The 25,484-nt window shown below is 43.3% G+C and overlaps 1 protein-coding gene across 6 annotated transcripts in view; it reads right to left on the reverse strand.

The window, feature by feature from the left end:
* DMC1 (DNA meiotic recombinase 1) overlaps nt 1-25,484 on the reverse strand; it is a 408,015-nt gene that overhangs the window by 179,798 nt on the left and 202,733 nt on the right. For 4 of the 6 annotated variants that reach the window (XM_075833569.1, XM_075833573.1, XM_075833570.1 and 1 more), the window contains 3 exons: nt 14,881-14,953; nt 6,231-6,322; nt 3,374-3,447 (listed from right to left, as the gene is read on the reverse strand). In XM_075833569.1, coding sequence (XP_075689684.1) covers nt 3,374-3,447; nt 6,231-6,322; nt 14,881-14,953 — 239 coding nt within the window. Of the gene's footprint in view, nt 1-3,373; nt 3,448-6,230; nt 6,323-14,460; nt 14,534-14,880; nt 14,954-25,484 lie in introns of all 6 variants that reach the window. The other 2 variants (XM_075833572.1, XM_075833574.1) reach the window with 2 other exon arrangements.

The following is a 25,484-nucleotide window of genomic DNA, read 5'->3' on the forward strand; positions in this document are numbered from 1 at the left end:
TGAAGGGTAAGTAGCGCTCGTACGAGCTCTGCACCCCCTTCAAAACAGCTGATTGGCGGGGGTCCCGGTAGTCGGAACCCGACCCATCAGCTTCAGAAATACAGTGGTATTAAACTTACCTTCCTCTTCAGCGGCAGCGGAGGTCCTCACTTCATTGAGTGTCGGGATGCTGTGTGCAGCGCACAGCGCTGTGACATCAGAACCTCCGCTGCGCTCCGGAAAGGAGGGTAAGTACTGTCAGTTACTATAGTAACAGGGGCCCGTGTAGTTTATTACATAGGCCCCAGTTACTATAGTAACTTTTCCTTGATGTGGTGCGGGGGGCCGCAGGCCCCTCTGGCTTCGGGGCAGGGTCGCAATTGCGATCCCTATAGTTACGCCACTGAGCCTATAGTATTCATTTATATGTGCGTCCTGAGGATGCTCATACAAAGTGAATGTGGCTGTCGCTAGCACCGGAGCCCCTTCCGGTGCTAGCGATGCCACTTCGTCCGCCCGCCGCTTTAAATTTTACTGAGCGGACGGACTGTGGAAGGTGTGCAGCCACGCACCTTATAGGGAACACTGCCCACGAGCCAACTACTAAAACTGTGTGCAGTATAACATCCGCAAAAATTGGGCTTACAAGCACCGCTGAGAGCGGAGAGGGCTCATAGAGTGGGGCCGATAAGGCATCAGGCTCAAGATGGCGCTCCAGTAAGGCCACGGCCTGTCATTGTGAAATATTTGGACTATGTGGATAAAACCAACATTCTGCAGGTCTATCGCAGAGACTCTGCTCATACTAGGCTGCGAGGTCACAAAATTCTGTTGTTTGGAGATCATTCACCTGAAGTTACAAGGAAGAGAAGTGCCTTCAGCACAGTATGCTCTGATCTGGTACAAAGGAACATTAGTTTCGCACTACAATTCCCTGCCATTCTTAAAATATTTGAGCCAGGAGGGGGTATGGAATCCTTTTCCTTTCCGGGAAAAGCAGCTCGATATGTGGACATCAAGATGGAGAAGTTACCCTTTCCCAAAGACGTAAATCCCTAGTAGGGGACGATCCAGGAAAAGAGGATCCAGAGAAGGAGTAGCCTCTTCTTCCCCAGACTGAAGAAATTAAGGGACAAACCTGTTTTTACTTCTCTACTCTATTTTAGGGATGACATAAGGGAGATTCACAAGTATTTCTTATCGCTTAAAAACGTGTAAGTTACTTAGGCTGTGAAAATTATGTGGTAAAACACATGGAGGAAAGATTTTCTTTAATGCACTTATTCTATTATGTCGGGTGCAGGACTCCTGAGCTCAGGCTTTTGTATGTCCATTATAGGATATTTGATGTATATGCACCTTCTTAGGTGTTTATTTCACAGTAGAATGTACAGAGATTCCATGATCACATGTGCGAAAAAAATGAGGTGAATGACCTGGTTTACTCTGCTACAGTTGTCAAGTTGTTGGTTCACTTTTTAGGGGGGGGGGGAGAGGGAACGGCTCGGTGGATGATACCCGCTTTGCTATTCCTGGGAGAGGCCCGATAGAGAATTCCTGTTACATATTTTTCATAACATGAAATTGATAACTTGGAATGTTAAGAGGCTACAATCCCCACATAAATGCATTATGATGCTTCATCACTTGAAAAAATTACAGGCAGACCTGCTGATCCAATAGGAAACACACTTGAAAGAACAAGATATTCAGATAATGCACAAATTATGGGTGGGAATAGGAGTGCCTGGAAAAGTTTAAGGGTCACTTCTTCATGGCTGTCGCAATTTCAGTTCAAGGTGTTCATATCTTTGTAGTTTATAGTTGTTTACGTGAGAATTGTTGTCCGCTAGAGCATTCGTAGTGTCATCCATCTTTCTTCCCCGTCACATATGCGGGAGCCGAGATCTTGCAACTGCTTAGTAAAGTCTGCCACTGCTTTGGAAAGTTCAGTAGTGAAAATGTTCTTATGTTTGCGTAAATGTCAAACCCAGTTACAGGCATGTCTGTAAGCGGATCCAGTTCAAAAGGCGCCAATGAAGTCGTGCTAGCCATGTCAGAAGGCATGTCAAGAGGAGGTAGATTGCCTAGATCTCGAATTCTTTGAGCAGGTCATCTTGTCCAAAACGTGGCTCAGGTGCTTAGATGCAATTTAGTCCAGAATGGATGTTAATTCTGTCCTTGGAGCAACACTATACAGAGGTGTGCACAGCATGGCTACGTGCATGCGCCCCCCCTTCAACTTACAATTTAAATGCTGTTTAGATCTAACCTAACACTATTTGTTTTGATTTTCCAGGCTCATGAATAGAATGGAAGTTTTGGCACAAAAGGAGAGGACATCAGGGGAATGTACTCTATATAACAATCTATAGTTTACGTGCTGTCGAAGAATACATGAGAATCCCACATAACACTTTAATAGCAGCAACTAGTGGTTGTCACTCAGTTATTGCGGAGGACAAAATAATACAGAATAGGCATACTCTAGAATACAACAAAGGGAATTATGTGTTATATTTTACTTTTTTGGGTACTTAAATAACTAAGTTCTTGGGCTTTCAAAGACTCATTTTTGCAGCATTTTTCTTAGGTATCTTTAGACCAATGGCTCCCTCATTCGTTCTACACCTGTTTCTTTTTTTATTTGAACCCCTTCCTGCCTACCCCACGTAAATTAATGAGCTAATGGTGTGATTAGCCTCTTAATTTACATTCGTTCTTTGGTGGCCCATTGTGCTTCTGAGTACAGTGCAGGAAGGATTCCGCAAACCGTAAGTTCGCAACAAATTCACAATATGTGAACATAGTGCTGTACTCAGCTGTTTTGGTCATTCCTATAGCCTTTGAATGGAACGTCAGTGCACATGCTCGACCACCACTCTATTTAATGTCCTCCTGACTGTCGTCAAGCAGTGAGGAGGAACAAGGGGTTCGTGCGATCAGTGGGGCCCCCAGCAATTAGAAAATTATCACCTGTCCTGTGGATAGGTTATAATTTTTTATTCTGGTACAACCCATTTAATATTTACATTTGCTCTTTGTACTATAGCCTATGGTTGAATGGCTAATTATTTTTATTTTAAAACAAGTAGTGCTCCCCTAAGGGCCGACGTACACGTTTGATGAGACTCAAAACATAAAGATTAAATTTTTACTGCTACTACCTGTAGGCTCCACTCCTGCATTTGGCTTAATAAATAAATATATGTGCAGAAAAAACGACAAGGTGTGAACTGGCACTAAGGTAGAGAGATAGATAGATAGATAGATAGATAGATAGATAGATAGATAGATAGATAGATAGATAGATAGATAGATAGATAGATAGATAGATAGATAGATAGATAGATAGATAGATAGATAGATAGATACTATAACATGTAATCTTTACCAAAAGCTTAAAAATTCCAGCTTCTTCATGAAATTTAGCTGCTACATAATCCATAAGCTCCATCTGATGTTCACCTGTGGGAAAAATAAAAGAAAATCCACCAGCCGTTGCTTAGCTTTTTTACCTGCTTATTTTTGCTCTGCATATATTGATAAGCCATTGAAAGCACTTCTGTACAGTTAACAGAGGATACCAAGAAAACTTTCCCATAGAAGTCAATGGGTCCCCTCCTGTTCACAGGTTCTTATGGTCCACGTGGCTGCTGTAAAGCATATATCTAAAAGCTGTTAAACACTTCCCGACATTTGACATATGGCTACGTCATAGCCGGGTAGGGGAAGTATGGAGCTAGGCTCACGGAGTGAGCCCGCACCATACAATGCGGGTATTAACTGTATGTTACAGCCAACCTTTTACAGTAACATGCGGGATCGCGCTCGAGCGCGATCCCTATCGTTTAACCTGTTAAATGCCACAGTCAATAGCGACCGCAGCATTTAAATAGTTAAAAAGAGGGGGGCGACCCACTCTAGCAGCTGATCGCGCCCCCCCTCAATGCAATCGCGGGGTGGCGATGGTTGCTATGGCAGCCTGAAGACCTAATGAAGGCCCTGGGTCTGTCATCTTTGTGCCTCTATTAAGTCCTGCCTCGGGCGTGGCTTAATAGAAGCCTGGTAGAAAGACGATATACTGCAATACATTAGTATTGCAGCATATAGTGCAAGCGATCCAACAATCGCTAGTTTATGTCCGCTAGGGGGACTAATAGAAAAAAAAATAATTAGTAAAATAAAGTTTTCTTTACTAATGTTAGTATATAAACCCCCGGTTTTTTAAATATGATCAGCCTCCTGACGAAGCCGGTCGCAGGCGAAACGCGCGTCGAGGCGTTCCTGTGCCATTCCTCCACGTCCCCTGCTTCCATCATGTCTACAGGTATCTGAACTTTTTACCCTTTCCATCTGGCATTTATTGTATATGCTGGTCTGCATGCATGCCATTTACCCTTAGCATATCTGTGTTATGCACTCCTTATACACGGGCATTATTTTACCTACATATATATAGCCATACACTTTTCTTCTTTTGATATTTCAGTTTACCTGTATCCTTGGCATGTTAGCATTGGGATGTGTTTTGAGGTTGGTTTTTTTCTTGTGTTCCCTATGGTATGTTGTCATCTTTACCAGATTGCTACTCCTTTAGATATATGATCCGCCATATTTTTCATTATATCTTATATTGTCATACCATGTATTGTTATATATTAATAAAGTTATATATTTTCTTACTATCCATGGTATTTACTTTTATACTTTATTGGGATGTCATGTCCCTTGCGCTTGTGCGCTTGTAGGTTGTTTCCTAGTTCGTTTGGGGTTTCTCCCTTGTCTCGTCGTACCTTGTTTTGAGGTTTGCTGTAGGTTTACAACTGTATGATACAGCCAACATTTTACAGTAACATGCGGGATCGCGCTCGAGCGCGATCCCTATCGTTTAACCTGTTAAATGCCACAGTCAATAGCGACCGCAGCATTTAAATAGTTAAAAAGAGGGGGGCGACCCACTCTAGCAGCTGATCGCGCCCCCCCCCCCCTCAATGCAATCGCGGGGTGGCGATGGTTGCTATGGCAGCCTGAAGACCTAATGAAGGCCCCGGGTCTGTCATCTTTGTGCCTCTATTAAGTCCTGCCTCGGGCGTGGCTTAATAGAAGCCTGGTAGAAAGACGATATACTGCAATACATTATTATTGCAGCATATAGTGCAAGCGATCCAACAATCGCTGGTTTAAGTCCGCTAGGGGGACTAATAGAAAAAAAAAAAAATAGTAAAATAAAGTTTTCTTTTATGTAAAAAAATAAATAAATATTAAAACTTTAAAAAAAAACCTTTTCCCATTTTCCTCCTAGCATTGTAAAAAAACAAATAAACATAATTGGTATCGCCACATCCGTAAAAGTCAGAACTTTTACAATATATCATTATTTAACCCGCACGGGGGAAGGGCGTAAAAAAAAAAATATATATTTAAAACGCCAGAATCACTATTTTTTGGTCACCTCATCTTCCACAAAAAATGGAATACAAAGTGATCAAAACCTTGCATGTACCCCAAAATTAGGCATGAAAAACTACAGCTTATCCCGCAAAAAATAAGCCCTCATACTACTTAAATCGACAGAATTTGGCCTACGCAAAATAAATGTTATTTTTTACACTTAGTTTTTTCCTTGTAAAAGTAGTAAACCATAGAAAAAAAACTATATATATTTGATATCGGCGTAATAGTATTGACCGGCAGAATAAAGTTAACATGTTGTTTTAATTGCACAGTGCAAAAAACGAAGTGCAAAAAACAATGGAGGAATCGCTGTTTTTTTCATTTTCTACCCCACAAATATTTTTTTCCCATTTCCTAGTACATTATATGACACAATATATGGTGCTACAAAAAAATACAACTCGTCCTGCAAAAATCAAGCCCTCATACTATATCAACGGAAAAATGAAAATGTTTTGGCTTTTGGAAGGTTGGGAGGAAAAAACATAAAAATGAAAATCTGAAAGTTGTTTATGACGAGAAGGGGTTAAAAGCAGCTCAGGCAAGATAGCTGTCCCCATAATCATGTACAGAAAATATACAATCAGAAAAATGTGTTATTCAGAAAATAAAAAACAATTAGAAAAAAAAATAAATTATGTTTCACTATTTGGTTTTATTAGAAAAAACATATAGGTGATACATTCCCTTTACGCTCTATAGTATAGATGGCTATGGGAAACATACAGCACATGTGCAAAAATACCAGGTAAGGAATTGCTATCAATAGAGCAAAATTGTGGCTTGGCTCTTACTTGTATAAGCTCGGGCATATAACACATTGTCGAGCATTGCATCATGGTCCACGCCAAATCGATCAGCTATATCTCGAAGACGGTCTGGGCGGCTACACACAACGTTAAGGAATGAACATTTCTAAAAGGTTATTATTCTTTTAATACCAACATGGAATGAAAATAGGATGAGAATATAACAAATATGATGAAAAATGTTTGAATACTGTAATGCTTGCACATTATGAAGCATGCGTGGAATAATGCCAATACTGAAAATATTTTAGCAGTGTGAATTTCTATAAGAAGATACAAACACTATGTTTGAAATTGTTGTGAAAACAGTGTGAAGATCTTTAACCCCTTAATGACCAGGAGTTTTAGCAGCAACCTTCAAGGTTTCCTGTGACGCGATGGTTTGTTACGATAGTTACAGCTCCTGCTTAGAGAATGAGCGCCCAGGAGCGCTCCTATGCCTTTTCTACAGCGACACTAAAAGACGTAACTACAGACTTGTAAGGACCTGCACCGCCCGCTGTCAAAAGAGAGCAGGCCGTCGTTAAGGGGTTAAACAGATTTCTACCAATCACATCCCCAGTGCCTGCTTAGGCAGGATGTCTGAATTGTCATGGTTCACACTCCAGGCAAAACTGATATACTACTTAACCTTCCATTAAAGAGACTCTGTCACCACATTATAAGTGCCCTGTCTCCTACATAAGGCAGAGGCGTAGCTAGGTTCTCCAGCACCCGGGGCAAAGATTCAGTTTGGCGCCCCCCCCAACCTCTTTCCCGACATCTCCTTCCCCCTCGCCGTGTTTGTTTTCTCTACCAATCGACGTGTCATTTCTTTTTATGTAACGCGAGCATAAAATTATTTGTACATTTCACAAGCAATATGGTTCTATACACAACACCAGAACCAAGCTCACTACATATATACAGCCCCAGAAGCAAGCTCACTACATATATACAGCCCCAGAAGCAAGCTCACTACATATATACAGCCCCAGAAGCAAGCTCACTACATACATACAACACCAGCACAAATACAGCTCAATTTAGTGCAACCCCTGCTGTATAGGTGTGTACGGCGTAAAACTACAGCTCCCAGCATGGCCCGAACAATGGTAAGGATATGCTGGGAGATGCCGTTTCACAAAAAATAAATCCTATCATAATCATACCACCCATCATCTCGCTGCAGATCATACAGTGACTACAGTGCTGATTAGAGGCAGAATGAACATTTACATTAAGTGACTCACCGGTGACGTCTCAGATTCTAGTTCTTTTTCTCCATCCGGTCCAGACCTCTATGATGACTTCTCCCGGTCCATTTCTGCAGTTTGCCGCTCACATGTTTTCAGCTTCTCACTTTTCCAATATTTCTGCACCTATAAATAAATATAAAGTTATCATTATACCACACACTACGCCCCTAAATATAATAGCGCCATACACTGCACCTCTAATTATAATAGCACCATACACCATGTCCCACACACACACTGTGCCCCCTGTAGATAGTGCCTGCCATAGAGCCCCCTGTAGATAGTGCCTGCCATAGAGCCCCTGTAGATAGTGCCCCCATATAGACCACCCCTGTATATAGTGTCCCACAAATAACTCCCCCTATAGTGCTCTACAGATAGCCCACCCCTGTATATAGCCCCCTGTAGATATAGCCCATCCCTGTATATAGAGCTCTACAGATAGCCCAACCATGTATGTAGCCCCCCTGTAGATATAGCCCACCCCTGTATATAGTGCTCCACATATAGTCCACCCCTGTATATAGTGTTTCACAGATAGCCCACCCCTGTATATAGCCCCCACTTGTACATATAGTCCACCCCTGTATATAGTGCTCCACTAGATAGTCCACCCCTGTATATAGTGCTCCACAGATAGCCCACCCCTGTATATACTATATACAAGGGTGGGCTATCTGTGGAGCACTATATACAGGGGTGGACTATATGTACAAGGGGGCTATATACAGGGGTGGGCTTTCTGTGGAGCACTATAGGGGGAGCTATTTGTGGGATACTATATACAGGGGTGGGCTATATCTACAGGGGGACTATATACAGGGGTGGGTTATATCTACAGGGGGACCATATCTACAGGGGGACCATAACTACAGGGGGACCATATCTACAGGGCTGGGCTATACACAGGGGGGCTATATCTACAGGGGTGCGCTATACACAGTGGGGCTATATCTACAGGGGTGGGCTATACATAGGGGGGCTATATACAGGGGGAATATATCTACAGGGGGCTATATCTACAGGGCTGGGCTATATACAGGGCGACTATATCTACAGGGGAGGCTATATACTGGGGTGGGCTATCTATGGAGCACCATATACAGGGGTGGGCTATATCTACAGGGGGCTATATACTATATATAGCCCACCCCTGTATATGGTGCTCTATAGACAGCCCACTCCAGTATATAGCCCCCCTGTAGATATAGTCCCCCTGTATATAGCCCCCCTGTAGATATAGTCCCCCTGTAGATATAGTCCCCCTGTATATAGCCCAGCAGATATAGTCCCCCTGTATATAGCCCCCTGTAGATATAGTCCCCCTGTATATAGCCCCCCTGTAGATATAGTCCCCCTGTAGATATAGTCCCCCTGTAGATAGCCCAGCATATATAGTCCCCCTGTATATAGCCCACCCCTGTAGATATAGTCCCCCTGTATATAGCCCCCCTGTAGATATAGTCCCCCTGTATATAGCCCAGCAGATATAGTCCCCCTGTATATAGCCCAGCCCTGTAGATATAGTCCCCCTGCATATAGCCCAGCCCTGTAGATAAAGTCCCCCTGTAGATAGACACCCCCCGTAGATAAAGTCCCCCGTGTAGACAAAGTCCCCCCCGCAGATACAGCCGCACACTTCTATTACAATTAAAATAAAATAAAAATTCAAACTCACCTTATTCCCGCTCCCACGCCGTCCGGCAGCCATGGAGACCTGCTCTCTTCTGCGCAGGTCTCCTGGGGGTTGAATGCGGCGTCTATGAAAGGCGCTGATTGGCTGGGCAGGCTGACTTTCCCTGCCAGTCAGTCAGCGCCTTTTATCGATGGAAGCGTCACTGGTACAAAAGGTACCAGTCGCTTCATTCGTACCTTGCGACACAGGTACAATTATAGCGCAGGAGGGCACATGCCCCGCTTGCCCCCCCCCCCCTAGCTACGCCCCTGCATAAGGAGATTGGCGCTGTAATGTAGGTGACAGTAATGCTTTTTATTTAAAAAAACGATCTGTTTTCACAACGTTAGGAGCGATTTTGGTTTATGCTAATGAGCTTTCTTAATGCCCAAGTGGGCGTATTTTTACTTTCGACCAAGTGGGCGTTGTACAGAGGAGTGTATGATGCTGACCAATCGGCATCATGCACTCCTCTCCATTCATTTACACTGCACTAGCGATATAGTTATATCACTATGTGCAGCTACATACACAAACCCTAACATTACTACAGTGTCCTGATAATGAATACACATGACCATCCAGCCTGGACGTCATGTGTACTCAGAATCCTGACACTTCTGACTCTTTTTTGTGAGATTCCGGCAAGTGAAACGAAATCTCGTTTAGCTCCGTTATGAGGACACATCGGCACGAGGTGACAGAGGCTACAGTTGATTCTGCAGCAGCATCGGCGTTTGCAGATAAGTCGATGTAGCCTCTGTCGCCTGGAGCCGATGTGTCCTCGCTCGTCCGACACGATGCAGGACCTGGGGCAGGAAGTGACGTCACAGCGTGATCTCTCGAGAACACGCTGTGTGTCTGTGCACTGCCAGAAGCTGGGTGTTAACGAAGAGAAGTGGATGATGCTGATTCGTCAGCATCATACACTTCCATTCACAACGCCCAGCTAGTAAAACAAGTAAAAACGCCCAGATGTACACACACAATACACGCCCACTTGGACTTAACTTTAAACACGCCCAGTTGTACTTAAGAAAGGCTCATTTGCATAAATATAAAAATGCTCATAACTTGGCCAAAAATGCTCGTTTTTGAAAAAAACAAAACGTTACTGTAATCTACATTGCAGCGCCGATCTGCTGCAATACGAGATAGGGGTTTGAAAATCTGGTGACAGAGCCTCTTTAAGCTTTAAATCCTCCCCGTTTATAATTATTTAAGATTTCCTATATACTTGAATAAAATCTCACCACCCTTTTAATAAAACCACTGCCAACTACTTTGGTTTTCAAAAGGCCACAGCAGCCAATTTCATTATCCATCAACATTTAAAACTTTTTAAATACATATAAATAAATAATCCATTCAATATGAACAACAAAAACATTGCATCATAATTGACAGGAAGGGTATGTGCACACACACTAATTACGTCCGGAATTGACGGACGTATTTCGGCCGCAAGTAGTGGACCGAACACAGTGCAGGGAGCCGGGCTCCTAGCATCATACTTATGTACGATGCTAGGAGTCCCTGCCTCTCCGTGGAACTACTGTCCCGTACTGAAAACATGATTACAGTACGGGACAGTTATCCTGCAGCGAGGCAGGGACTCCTAGCATCGTACATAAGTATGATGCTAGGAGCCCGGCTCCCTGCACTGTGTTCGGTCCGGGACTTGCAGCCGAAATACGTCCGTCAATTACGGACGTAATTAGTGTGTGTGCACATACCCGAAGAGTCCTTAGAGGCATTAACTAAGATGGACCAGACCGCTTGAGAATATTTTTGTTCCCAATAACAGTGCACTCGAGGCCTCTTTTTCTCTTGGCTGCAAGAACCCACCCAAAGGCACCCAGCTTAAAGCCTTATGCACTAAATCTCCTTTCTTCCACTTCTGGGGCCCTGAACCACCGCCTGGAGCACATATCCAGCTGTACCATATACAGCTTATATTGTAAATAACCACTCTGCACCTCCACTTGTATTAATCCAACTAATTAGCCTCCAAAAACCCTTTTTTCCTATATCCACCAATAAAAGATCCACACCCATCAAACTAGAAGTCAGCAGCTGAAAAAAGAAAACAAAGCGAAAACAAAAAAAACATCAAAACAACATAATAAATAAATAAAGAAACAGGGAGGGAGGGTGGGACTATCTTTCCTGGCACCTAACTACAAACTGCTGACCTAAGGCCCTATTCACACGACAGGGATTCTCGGCCCTGTCACACGGCCGCAGTAGGAACAATCCAAAAAATGGAACATGCCCTATTTTCGGCCATTCTCCCTGCCCACGGCTCCCATAGAAGTCTATGCGGCATTGTAAAGCACCGCTGTCACTCGGATGTGATCCGAGTAACGGCCATGCATTCTGCCGTTCGCTCTCTTCTCCTCCTCACAGTGTGAAGTGCATGCGAGGAGGAGAAGGGAATTTTGTTGCTTCCTGTAGGAGCTGAATCCCTAATCCCCGGCCACAGCTTTGGCCGAAGCTGTGGCTGGGGTTTCCGCTCCAGGAGAAGTCCCTGACGTCACTGTCCATATATGGAAAGTAACGTCAGGGACTTCTCCTGGAGCGGTCCCCTATTCCTGAAGCGGAATCCCCGATGATGTGGCCGGTGTTTCCGCTCGAGGGGAAGTCCCTGACGTCACTGTCCATATATGGACAGTGACATCAGGGACTTCTGAAGCAGAATCCCAGGCGCTGTGGCTGGTGATTCCGATCAAGGAGAAGTCCGAGGAAGGTAGGGGGGTGCCATCTATGGGGTGCCTATGTACAAGGGTGCTCTGTAGCACTACCTACAGGGGGCTGTGTGGCATTACCTACAGGGGTGCTGTGTGGCATTACCTACAGGGAGGCTGTGTGGCACTATCTACAGTGGGGTCTGTGTGGCACTACCTACAAGGGGGCAGTGTGGCATTACCTACAGGGGGCTGTGTGGCATTACCTACAGGGGGGCTATGTGGCACTACCTAAAAGGGGGTAGTTGTGGCACTACCTACAAGTGGGTCTGTGTGGCACTACCTACAAGGGGGTTTGTCTGGCACTGCCTTCAAGGGGGGCTGTGTGGCATTACCTTTAGGGGGCTGTGGTAGTATCTACAGAGGGCAGTGTGTGGCATTATCTACAGAGGGCAGTGTGTGGCATTATCTACAGAGTGCAGGGTGGGGCATTATCTACAGAGGGAAGTGAGTGCCAGAAAATTTACAAATGAAATTCATCCATCTTTAAAACGGACAGGGAAAAAAACGGATGCAAAATGGGTCAAGGCCCTATTCACACGGCAGGGATTCCCAGCCGTGTGACGGCTTGTTTTTGAACGGCCATCACACGGCTGCAGTAGGAACAATAGACCCCAAATGGGGCTATTCACACGGCCGACTTTTTGACGGCCCGGTAAATGGAGCATGCCCTATTTTCAGCCGTTCTCCTGGCCGCACGGTTCCCATAGAAGTGCATTCTGCGCTGTGGCCGGTGATTCCGATCCAAGGGGGCTGCACTATCCAACGGGGGGGGGGGCTGTGTGGTATTACCTACAGGGTGCTGTGTGGCATTACCTACAGGGGGCTGTGTGGTATTACCTACAGGGGGCTGTGTGGCACTATCTACAGGGGGCTGTGTGGCACTACCTACAAGTCGGGCTGTGTGGCACTACCTACAAGGGGGGCTGTGTGGCACTACCTACAGGGGGCCGTGGCAGTATCTACAGAGGGCAGTGTGTGGCATTAACTACAGAGGGAAGTGTGTGGCAAAAAACTTCACAAATGAAATTCATCTGTTTACGGAAACGGAACAGATGCAAAACGGATGCAAAATGGCAGAGAAAAACGGACCATGCATCCTTTCCGTGTTTTCGTTTTTAATGGCCGATTTTGACCCATTTTGCATCCGTTTTTTTCCCTGTCGGTTTTAAAAACGGATGAATTTCATTTGTAAAGTTTTTATCCATATATGGACAGTGAAGTCAGGTACTTTTCCTGGAGCGGAATCCCCGGCCACAGCTTCAGCAACTCTGTGGCTGGGGATTCCTCTCCTACAGGGAGCAAAAAAATACCCTCCTCCTCTCATGAACTTCGCACTGTGATAAGGAGAAGAAAGCGAATGAGCGGCAGAATGCACGGCCGTCACTCGGATCACATCCAAGTGACAGTGGTGCTTTACACGGCCCCATAGGCTTCTATGGGAGCCGTGTGGCCGGGAGAATGGCCGAAAATAGGGCATGCTCCATTTTTTGACAGCCCAGTTTACAGGGCCGTCCAAAAATCGTTTGTGTGATCAGCCCCATTTGGTGTCTATTGTTTCTACTGCGGCCGTGCGACGGCCGTTCAAGAAACGTCCGTCACACGGCCGGGAATCCCTGTTGTGTGAATTGGGCCTAACACTCACTTCACCGATAATATAACATATAACCCCTCCCCTGACACGTGTCAAGACCTTTTCTTGACTCTTTGCTTTATTGAACAGACCTTTACCTGACCTCTCTATTCTGCACACACTTCTGTATTGACCAGCCCATTAACACGCATATTATTTACTCCCTTTTATTTACCCAAAACCTTACAGGTTTTTTCTTGCGAAAACCCCCATCAAGCCGCTATACCTGCGTCTCCGCTGCATGGCTCTCAGTGTTATGTCTAGTGCAGGGCGTGATAGTGATAATGACACAAGGATTTTGTTTTAAGTGTTCTTTGAATTCCTTTGTCAAGAACTGCCGCTCAGGCCCCAGACTAGGAATAACACAGTGTTTTCATAAGGAGCGCATCTGCTAAACCCAAGGATCTCTAATAGCCCTAACCACCAGAATAAAAACGACACAACATTCAAGGCAGTAAGGCTTCGTTCACATCTGCGCCAGGGTCCCGTTCTGTCTGAGCTTTCCGTCGGAATAGGACCTTGCCTGACACAAACGGAAACCAAAGGTTTCCGTTTCCATCACTATTGTGTCAATAAGGGTCCCGTTCCGACGGAAAGCTCCGACAGAACATCGGAACGGGACCCTAGCGCAGATGTAAACGAAGCCTAACATAGTATATCCATTTTGCCTGGAGGGTACGTTCACATTATGCTTAGTGAGCTGCCTAAGGGAGTAGGGCCTGTCCAGTGCAAAGAACACCAAAGAGAGAATACCGGTGTCATGCACTTCCCCCTCAGGCCCTGCACTACACATAACAAAGCGTATCAGTTTTGACTGGAGTGTGGATTATAAAGTCCACTGTGTAATACTACTAAATCTAAATTCACAAAATGTACAAAAATATTATAAAAATAATATAATGTCAACTGCTATAAAGGATTCAATGTGTTTTCAGTGTCTACAAATACGACCTTCCCTCCAGAGTATCCATTGTGTCCAGAAAGCTGTGCAGTCACTAGCAGTATCAAAATAATACATTAGTACAGAACATCGGAACGGGACCCTAGCGCAGATGTAAACGAAGCCTAACATAGTATATCCATTTTGCCTGGAGGGTACCTTCACATTATGCTTAGTGAGCTGCTTAAGGGAGTAGGGCCTGTCCAGTGCAAAGAACACCAAAGAGAGAATACCGGTGTCATGCACTTCCCGCTCAGGCCCTGCACTACACATAACAAAGCGTATCAGTTTTGACTGGAGTGTGGATTATAAAGTCCACTGTGTAATACTACTAAATCTAAATTCACAAAATGTACACAAATATTATAAAAATAATATAATTTCAACTGCTATAAAGGATTCAATGTGTTTTCAGTATCTACAAATACGACCTTCCCTCCAGAGTATCCATTGTGTCCAGAAAGCTGTGCAGTCACTAGCAATATCAAAATAATACATTAGTACAAAATCTATAAAAACATTTAAATTTACATATTTTTCTATGAGGCCAACATATTCCAATAAAAAAAACTTAACCTGTGACTGCCAAAATGCTTTTGTATGGTGGTCACTAATGGGCCTTAGGAGCCTAGTCTAAGTCCTGCATGGCTGTCCCGTACGGGCTGGAGCGAGTGCTCAGATGTTTAATGACAGCCGGTTACCTCAGATTCCAGCCATTTAACCCCTTAAATGTCGCGGTTAATAAAAAGTGGTTTTATTGGGGGGGCGTGGCTTGAATCTGCATGAGAACGGTCGTGTGAACGAGAGCTCCTGCTTGCTGAAGCTTAAAACGGCACAACTAAACCCTCTTTACGAGATCTAAGTTCCTACTTTTCCACAATACTACCTGGTGTGACCTGGTGATTCGTCTTGCGGCGTCCAGGACATTGCCGATTCCAGTTTCAGCTAGGGAACACAAGCTCTGCGGCCTGACTCTTCATTTTCTCCTGTGACATAGGAGACCGCCGGTAGTGAGACACTCGCCGAAGCAGTGAGGACGCCGTTCTCACTCCTCTGCAGCAGCGACAACCACGAACCAAGCAGGTACACGGGACATCTGTGTGTTGGTCGGGAGCCTCTTTTTTCTCCTCTGGCTGGACAGCTGCTTCCATAAAGCACTTCCTGCTAAGTCGGTGTCACTGGCCGTTACAGTTGGCGGGAAAAGCTGCCATTTTCTACCCTTTGGTGTGGGTCTGGCATAGCCTCATATATCTGCTATATTGCTTGCAGTTAGTTTATGTGGATTGGCTCCGATTAGTCAGAGCTTCCAGGGAGAGCGATTTACCGCAAAAGAGGAGAGGGAGCATACGATTGTGTGAGGGGGGAGAAAGGACAATACAAAACAATAAAAAAATAAAATAAATAAGAAACAAACATAAAAAAAAAATACCTGTTTGTAACAACAATAGTACAGGTATATATTCTGAAGATCTAAGGATACCAAATCTAAGCCCAATAAACTCAGAGTTCTTCAATAATTCACCGTCTCAACAGCTGGCGGCTCAGAGATGCTTGTCTATGTCCCCCTCATCTCCTCCCCTGTCTCTTAGAGCGGAATCTCTGGATATAAAAACAGGAGATCACCTTGACTCCCATTCTGTGTCGGAAGCGGCAATCAAAAAATTGCTTAATTCCCTGATGGACTCCCTACACTCAGATTTAAAGCAAATGATGGGTGACTTGAAAACAGATATACTGGCTATAGCGTCACGTACTGACCAAATTGAGCATAAAATGGAAGCCTTTGCCATATCACACAACATGTTAATTGATGCTAACTCTACGTTGGAAGAAGTTCACAGATTGTCTAACAAAGTCCTTGATCTAGAAGATAGATCTCGCCGAAATAATGGGAGAATTAGTGGGATTCCGGAATCGGTTTCGCCTGACTTACTCTTACAATATCTTACTGATCTGATGGCTCTACTTTGGATCTCACGATTGATCGAATCCATCACATTCCAAAGCCTCGGCATATTGCAGCTCATCTTCCTAGACACACTATAGCTGGCATCCATTTCTACCATGTAAAAGATGAATTCCTCCGAGTACTTAAAACATTTCCTGATCTTCCAGACATATTTAAAGATCTTGCTTTATACCCAGATGTGCCTGCAGCTACGATGATGCGTCGTATAAAATTTTTACCTGCTACTAAGATCTTGAGAGAAAAAGGCATACTATATAAATGGGGATATCCAGTAAAGCTTATAATTTCTAGAAATGGTGGTCATCAAGTCTGTACGTCTCCTGATGCAGCTAGAGATCTACTTCACGACTGGGGCCTCCTTCCGTCTCCCTCTGGCCATCCTCCTCGTAGGAATGAATCCCGTCCAGAAATCGTCACTCCTTTGAGGTCGGAGAAAGTCACTTTCACCAAACCAAGATCTGGGAACTGACCTCCACTTCGTGATCAAGTTTTTTTTTCTCTGTAATGCTTCAGCTTCAGCTGGGATTGTAGATGTTGTCCGATTGTCTACTTGTCGGCTTTACAGTCCTGTAACTTTGGGCTGTCCCCCATTTTCCCTGAAAGTGCTCAAGTGCTCCTTCCCTTTGTAGGAGTGCCATGTTGTTACTTATTCATTTGATTTATATATGTTATATTTTCTCCACCTCATGTCAGTTGAGAATCTTGGATTTTATTTACAATATTCACATGATCTATGATGGGTCTTAAATTCTTATATATCAATGTCCATGGCTTAAACTCTCCATTCAAGCGTTCATTGCTCTGGAAGGAAGCTACTAGGGCAAACTGTGATGTGTTATGTATACAAGAATCTCATTTGTGTCAAAAAGATGTACATCTTCTCAAGCATTCTAAATTTCCACATATCACTTCGGCTTCTGCAGCTGTTAAAAAAAGCACCCCTGCTGTAATGACGGGGGGTAGGGAAACGGACAAGTGAGCCCTAGTCTACCCGCCACTCTGTCCCTGCCTACTTGCAACGACCCGCCCTAGGCGACGGGGTACAACTGGGCGGCGGTCCCTGCGCTCAGTAAGTGCACGACAAACACGACAAACATACAAGGGAATACAAGCAAGGGAAAGGGGCAGTTGCCCACGGCAACACCGTGAGCAACCAGAGTGGTGAACGAGCCGAGCCAAGCCAGGAGTGCGCGAGGCACCAAACGAAGAGCAGAAGAGCAGCCAGCAAGCCAGGGCCTGTATGGAGCAGGATCAAAATAGAAGGAGCTGCAGCTGGGCCAGGAAACCACACGAAAAGAATCACAAGCACCGAGGGACAGGAAGGGCAGGCTTAAATAGACCGAGGGCGGTAGCTAGTTGAGTCTGGCCATGTTGCGATAGGCTCTCCCACTCCTAAGCCTGCCAGCCTGAGTGGTGGAAGCTGGAGTCAGTCTCAGGGATGTAGATTCAGGTGCTGACTGATTAATTATGGGAGTTAACCCCGAAGCTGTGCCTGGCAGATCCTTTACAGTACCCCCCCCTTTTATGAGGGGCCACCGGACCCTTTCTAAGTGGACCTGGCTTACTGGGGAAACGCAGGTGGAACCTCCTGACCAATACCCCAGCGAGAACATCCCGGGCGGGTACCCAAGTCCTCTCCTCGGGCCCGTATCCTCTCCAATGGACCAGGTACTGGAGGGAGCCTTGGACCCCAATACCCCTGAACTTTCCTCCGTTGATTGTTTCTTTTCTGCTCTCTGACTTATTTATGACGAGACTGACAGGACTGCCTTTGCCGAGAGTCAGCTGGTGACCTTACGTCAGGGTAAGAGACCTGTTGAGGAGTATTGTTCTGACTTTAGGAAGTGGTGCGTAGCTTCTCGGTGGAATGACCCTGCCTTAAGGTGCCAGTTTAGGTTGGGTCTGTCAAATGCCCTGAAAGACCTGCTAGTTAGCTATCCCTCTTCTGACTCCCTAGACCAGGTTATGGCTTTAGCGGTACGACTTGACCGACGTCTCAGGGAACGACAACGTGAACTTTTATGTGTTTTCTCCTCCGACTCCCCCATGATGCCTCCCGAAGTTCCGTTGCTTCGTTCCTCCCCAAAAGACTCAGAGATACCTATGCAATTCGGGGCCTCCGTGTCCCCCCAACAACGTAGAGAATTCTGCAGGAAGAATGGTCTCTGCTTCTACTGTGGGGATGACAAGCATCAGGTGAACGAGCCGAGTCAAGCCAGGAGTGCGTGAGGCACCAAACGAAGAGCAGAAGAGCAGCCAGCAAGCCAGGGCCTGTATGGAGCAGGATCAAAATAGAAGGAGCTGCAGCTGGGCCAGGAAACCACACGAAAAGAATCACAAGCACCGAGGGACAGGAAGGGCAGGCTTAAATAGACCGAGGGCGGGAGCTAGCTGAGTCTGGCCAGGTTGCGATAGGCTCTCCCACTCCTAAGCCTGCCAGCCTGAGTGGTGGAAGCTGGAGTCAGTCTCAGGGATGTAGATTCAGGTGCTGACTGATTAATTATGGGAGTTAACCCCGAAGCTGTGCCTGGCAGATCCTTTACACCTGCATTGTTGCAGTCAAGAATTCTGTTATGAAATTGTTCATACATATACTGATCCTAGGGGTAGATTTGTAATTGTGGCATGTAAGATAAATTTGGTTCCCTATACTATTGTCTCTCTGTATGCACCAAATTCTAGACAATTACCATTTATATCTAAAGTTATTTCTAAAGCTAAGTCTATGCAACAAGGTGGTTTACTTATTTGTGGGGATTTCAATGTTGTAATGCACTCTAGATTAGACCGATCTTCTTTTGGGAATAGACTGACTTCTGAACTAAATGCCCTAGCTATCGAAGAAAATGTGCATGATGTGTGGAGATACCATCATGCTTCTGAGAGGGATTATACCCATTTTTCCTCCCCACACAAAGTTTACTCCAGAATAGACATGTTTTTACTAGATAGGGAGATTTTATTGAATGTATCTGAGTCTGAGGTGGGGTCTATCACTTGGTCTAATCATGCTCCTGTCCATCTGACCTTGTTGGATGGATATAGCTGGGCACCTAGGCCGCCGTGGAAATTGAATACACACCTTATGAAATCCCCTCATACGGGGTCTACTATTAGTTCGGCTCTTGAAGAATTTTTTTGTATAAATTCTCCCTCGTCCTCATCTCCAGAGTTATTATGGTGTACTCATAAAACTTATGTGAGAGGACTATTTATTCAACTTGCAGCTAGAGCCAAAAGAGAAAGAAATCAAGAAATTGACTCTCTTCTTTCGGAGATCCTCTTAAATGAATCCCAGATGAAAATGACCATAACTGATAGCCTTAGAGACAAGCTCAAAACTTTAAGAGATAGACTTAGATCTCTAAACCTTATAAATTATGAAAAGACTCAAAAACGTCTTAAATGGAACTTTTATGCTCAAGGAGATAGACCCAGCAAAATACTAGCGAAAAAAGTTAAACAACATCTAGCCAAATCTAAGATCCCTTTTTTGAAATCCCCAGATGGTAGATCAATTTATGACCCACGGAAGATTGCGGATTCTTTTGCGGACTATTATTGTAAGCTTTATAATTTAAACACGGACCCAACTTTACCTCTTATTTCCAAAGCATCTGCTAATGAATTCTTATCCAACCTCAATTTGCCAAAATTATCTGACACTCAACTTCTTACTCTCAATAAACCTTTCACAGACTTAGAAATTAAAAAATTACTTCATAGTTTGAAACAACATAAATCTTCGGAACCTTATGGTCTATCTAATGAATATTAGACGGTATTTGGAGAGGTTCTTTTCTCATATATGACAACTACCTTTAATACAATAGTTCATAAGGCAACACCTCCTGCTGAAATGCTTCAAGCGGTTATTGTTACTCTTCCCAAACCGGGTAAATCGCCTGATTCTCCTGAAAATGTCCACCCAATTTCTCTGCTGAACAGCGATATTAAGATATTCTCTAATAATTATTAGCTAACAGGATAAATGATTGCTTGCCATCTTTGATTTCTTTAGATCAGGTTGGTTTTGTAAAGGGACGCCAGGCTAGAGACGGGACTAGACGAATGTTAGATTTGATACAAGTAGCATATGACCCAATGGAACCCACGGTGGTGCTTTCTTTAGATGCTGAAAAAGCATTCGATAGGGTAAACTGGAATTTTTTAGATGCAGTTCTTGACAAATTTGGAATGCGGTCGACTAGAATCCTTTCAATTGTCCTGGATAGCCAGAATAAATTTGTTTAAGATGTTACTTTTACCAAAGTTTCTCTACCTATGTAGGACTATTTCGTACCTTATTCCATCTTCTTTATTGTCACAAATCCAATCTCTATTTCGTAGATTTATATGGAATAAAAAGAGAGCGAGAGTATCTAAACACCTTTTATTTCGTAGACTTAAAAAGGGAGGACTGGGGATCCCGAATTTAGCAGCTTACAATATAGCGGCGATCATGGATCAAATGCATTCGAGTTGGTCCTCTACGGGATCGACTTTATGGGCACAAATAGAGGATGATATCGTTCCTGGATTCCAGTTTAGACATTTTCTTGCAGCGGAGTATCTTGGGGCGAAACTACCAGTTATGCCTCTGCGGTCGATGTCTGATTCCATGAAGGTTTGGAAATTATATGTTTGCAAATATAATTGAATCCACATTTCTTGGCATACAAGTCACAGGAATTCTTATTCCCCATATTTCAATAACACCTTGGCTTGACGCAGGTATTAAAATGATTTCTGATTTTTATGTAAACGACACATTTCAGTCCTTTGCAAATCTCACACATTTATTTGGTATTTCGAACAAGCTATTCTTACAATTTCTTCAGGTGAGGCATCTACCGCAGAAGATAAACTTTCCAGCAGCTCCTGATTGCTTTACCACTTTTCATAAATGTATGGGTAATTGGCAGGGTCATAGAAAAGGCTAGCTTGTAGTTATGATTTGGTACTTGATGTAGATGTGAGAGGAAAGGCGAAATATATGGAAAGGTGGGAGGGAGAGATGGGAGTATTCTATTCGGAGGAGCAGTGGCTACTGGCCTCTAACTGGCCTTCGAAACACTCTAAATGTGTGAATCACATAGAATTAATGCGGAAAATTCATCTTAGATGGTATTTAACTCCATCCAGATTAGCACATATGTTTGCTAATGATTCGAATTCTTGTTGGAGAGGGTGCGGCCGAATAGGTTCTACCTTACATATGTAGTGGTCATGTCCGATCATAGCTTATGTTATAAGAAGATGTGTATGCTTTAATGTAGCGGCAGATTCGTGCCGCTGGCCGCGCCCGGATCTCCGTGTCGGCACATGGTGTAGAGAACAAACAGAAATACAGGAAAAAGATCCAGCGCCAAAAACGATGAATAGTATTTAAAAAGGAAACTGGGTTTCAATTTTATTTAGAAAATATTTAAAAGTAGCAACAACTTTCCAAGTGCAAGGGTGATTGAATAGTATTCACGCTGCCTATGCGTTTCAGACGACCACAGCGTCCTTAATCATGGCTTGTATGAAACAAATGACAGGTAGCTTGAGTTTATATCCGGTCCGTTACAGGTGAACTTAATTGCAGTTCACAGAAGTACGTTGGAACGCAGAAGAAGCTGGACGGCAGAGTGCCGTGTGCAGCAGGTGTCAGAGATAATTCGTAAAATTCGGGTAAGTAAATGTTTATATAATGGTTTGATTTAATATAAAGTTGTACTGTAAATGACTTTAGATTGTTGCGGTCAGTACTTAGTGATCTTTAATATCTTAGCGGTACATTGTTTATTTTATTAAAGGTTATTATTTATATAAGCCCCTAAAGCTGGAATAAATTTACATTTCAAGAATGGAAACAGATGGCTAAAAACATACATGAGAACATCATGTTGGATAGGAATACAATGGGGATAAAACTAAATTCGAAACTGGTTAGCTGAGTACATTATTAATGAGGACCATAGAAATATGTATTTGTACACATAAAGTAAAACCTATAATTATTGTGGAGCATATGAAGTTGATGGCGCTAGGTGTATTTGAGCCGTGTTATCATTATACCTGGTATAATTTGATTGCTATATATTATATTGATTAGCTTGTATTTTTATTTATTTTTGACTATACCTATATTTTATATTATTTTTTATTTTTGTTCGGAAAATCTAGATGGGTACAGACTGTATTCCTGACCAAAAGAGTGTCTTGCTGGATATTAATTGATGTAATGACTGATTTTTCTATAAGGACTATTGAAGAGTAGATATTTATTTGAGTCTAAGGGTATGTGCACACACACTAATTACGTCCGTAATTGACGGACGTATTTCGGCCGCAAGTACCGGACCGAACACAGTGCAGGGAGCCGGGCTCCTAGCATCATAGTTATATACGATGCTAGGAGTCCCTGCCTCTCTGCAGGACATCTGTCCCGTACTGTAATCATGTTTTCAGTACGGGACAGTAGTTCCACGGAGAGGCATAAGTATGATGCTAGGAGCCCGGCTCCCTGCACTGTGTTCGGTCCGGGACTTGCGGCCGAAATACGTCCGTCAATTACGGACGTAATTAGTGTGTGTGCACATACCCTAATAGTGAAACATTAATTCCTTTTTCACATTGGGAATCTGGTTTTCAGTCTGTATATCCAGAAAGCTTCCCTCCCTAATATTTTATTTTTTAGATTGCCTCCGTGTTTAAGTGTATAAACTTTCTCTATAGCAAAGCATTTGAATGTGGTGATGGACAATCTAAAGTAATTTACAGTACAACTTTATATTAAATCAAACCATTATATAAACATTTACTTAGCCAAATTTTCCGACTTATCTCTGACACCTGCTGCACACGCCACTCTGCCTTCCAGCTTCTTCTGCGTTCCAACATACTTCTGTGTACCGCAATTAAGTTCACCTGTAGCAGACCGGATATAAACTCAAGCTACCTGTCATTTGTTTCATACAATCCAAGATTAAGGACACTGTGGTTGTCTGAAACGCGTAGGCAGCGTGCATACTCATCACCCTTGCACTTGGAAAGTTGTTCTTACTTTTAAATATTTTCTAAATAAAATTGGAACCCAGTTTCCTTTTTAAATACTAGTCATAGTTTTTGGCGATGGATCTTTTTCCTGTATTTCTGTTTGTATGCTTTAATGTCTGAATTTTCCAAACAAGCCTTTAGACAGACATCCTGCTCTTGCAATTTTAGATATATCCTTAGACCAGATCCCTTCATCCTCCAGAGTTATTATACACCACATTTTAATTGCTACTAGACTTGCTATTGCGCAATCATGGAAGTCTCCCATATCTCCTTCCTTATCTGACTTTATAAGATGGGTCAATTGTCAATGCTCTCATGAATCCTCCTTGATCTTTGATATTAAATCTCAAAATCACACTAGAAAGCTATGGACCGCTTGGATCTCTTCTACGTATTTCATGTGAAGGTATTTCTTATTATTGCATTCTCCGTAATGTGAGGTGTTGTTTATATTGTTCTGATGCAATTTCTGTTTGCTTTCCATAGTTCTCCTTAGGTTGAGAGAACTTTGTCTTGTATTTGTGAAAAAAAAATGTCAATAAAAAACTTATTTTGTAAAAGTGTAAAAAAATTAAAAATACATAAATAAGAAATTGGCGCGATCGTAATGACCATAACTATAAAATTAAGATTTATTTAAACTGCAAGGTAAACGGAAATAAAAAAAAAACACTCAAGAAACATTGGCGGAATTGCACAAGCCCGTTGTACCCCAAAATGGTGCCAATGAACACGACATCTCATCCCACAAAGAAAAAAACCCTATATGGCTACATCAATGGAAAAATAAAAAAATCATGGCTCTTGGAACGTATCGATACAAAAACAAAATCTTTTTACGCTTTTTATAGCGCAAAAGTGGTAAAACATAAAATAACCTCTACATATTTGGACACAATGACAGAATTTCTTGGTCCCCCCCCCCTCAAAAAAAGTTAATAAAAAAATTATATATACCTTAAAATGGGGCCATTGAAAAATACAAAAAACAAGTTACATACAGCTACAGTACTGTGCAAAAGTTTTAGACAGTTGTGTAAAAATTATGCAAAGTAAGAATGCTTTCAAAAATAGAAGTGTTAATAGTTTTTTTTAATCAATAAACAAAATGCAAAGTGAATGATCAGAAAAAAAATCTAACAAATCAATATTTGGTGTGACCACCCTTTGCCTTCAAAACAGCACCAATTCTTCTAGGTACACGTGCACACAGTTTTTAAAGGAACTCGACAGCGAGGTTGTTCCAAACATCTTGGAGAACTAACCACAAATCTTCTGTGGATGTAAGCTTCCTCAAAATCCTTCAGCCTTTTCATGTAATCCCAGACAGACTCGATGATGTTGAGATCAGGGCTCTGTGGGGGCCATATAATCACTTACTTGTTCTTCTATACGCTGAAGATAGTTTTTAATGACATTGGCTGTATGTTTGGGGTCGTTATCCTGTTGCAGAATAAATTTGGTGCCAATCAGAAACCTCCCCTATGGTATTGCATGATGAATAAGTATCTTCCTGTATTTCTGAGCATTGAGGACACAATTAATCGTGACCAAATCCCCAACTCCATTTGCTGAAATGCAGCCACAAACTTGAAAGGAACCTCCACCATTCTTCACTGTTGCCTGCAGACACTCATTATTGTACCACTCTCCAGCCCTTGGGCGAACAAACTGCCTTCTGTTACAGACAAATATTTCAAAATTTGACTCATCAGTCCAGAGCGCCTGCTGCCATTTTTCTGCACCCCAGTTCCTATGTTTTCGTGCATAGTTGAGTCGCTTGGCCTTGTCTCCACGACGAAGGTATTGCTTTCCATGAAGACTACTTCTGGCCAGACTTCTTCAAACAGTGGATGGGTGTACCTGGGGTGGATGTGGACATCTTTCGATTTCGAAAGGAAGCATGGTCATGATTCTGGGGTATGTGGACCCACTAGGCCGCTCCGCCGTAGCGGAGTGGCAGCTGGCCAAACAACAGTCAATGGAAAGT

The sequence above is a fragment of the Rhinoderma darwinii genome, chromosome 7 (assembly GCF_050947455.1).
Source record: "Rhinoderma darwinii isolate aRhiDar2 chromosome 7, aRhiDar2.hap1, whole genome shotgun sequence".
NCBI lineage: Eukaryota > Metazoa > Chordata > Amphibia > Anura > Rhinodermatidae > Rhinoderma > Rhinoderma darwinii.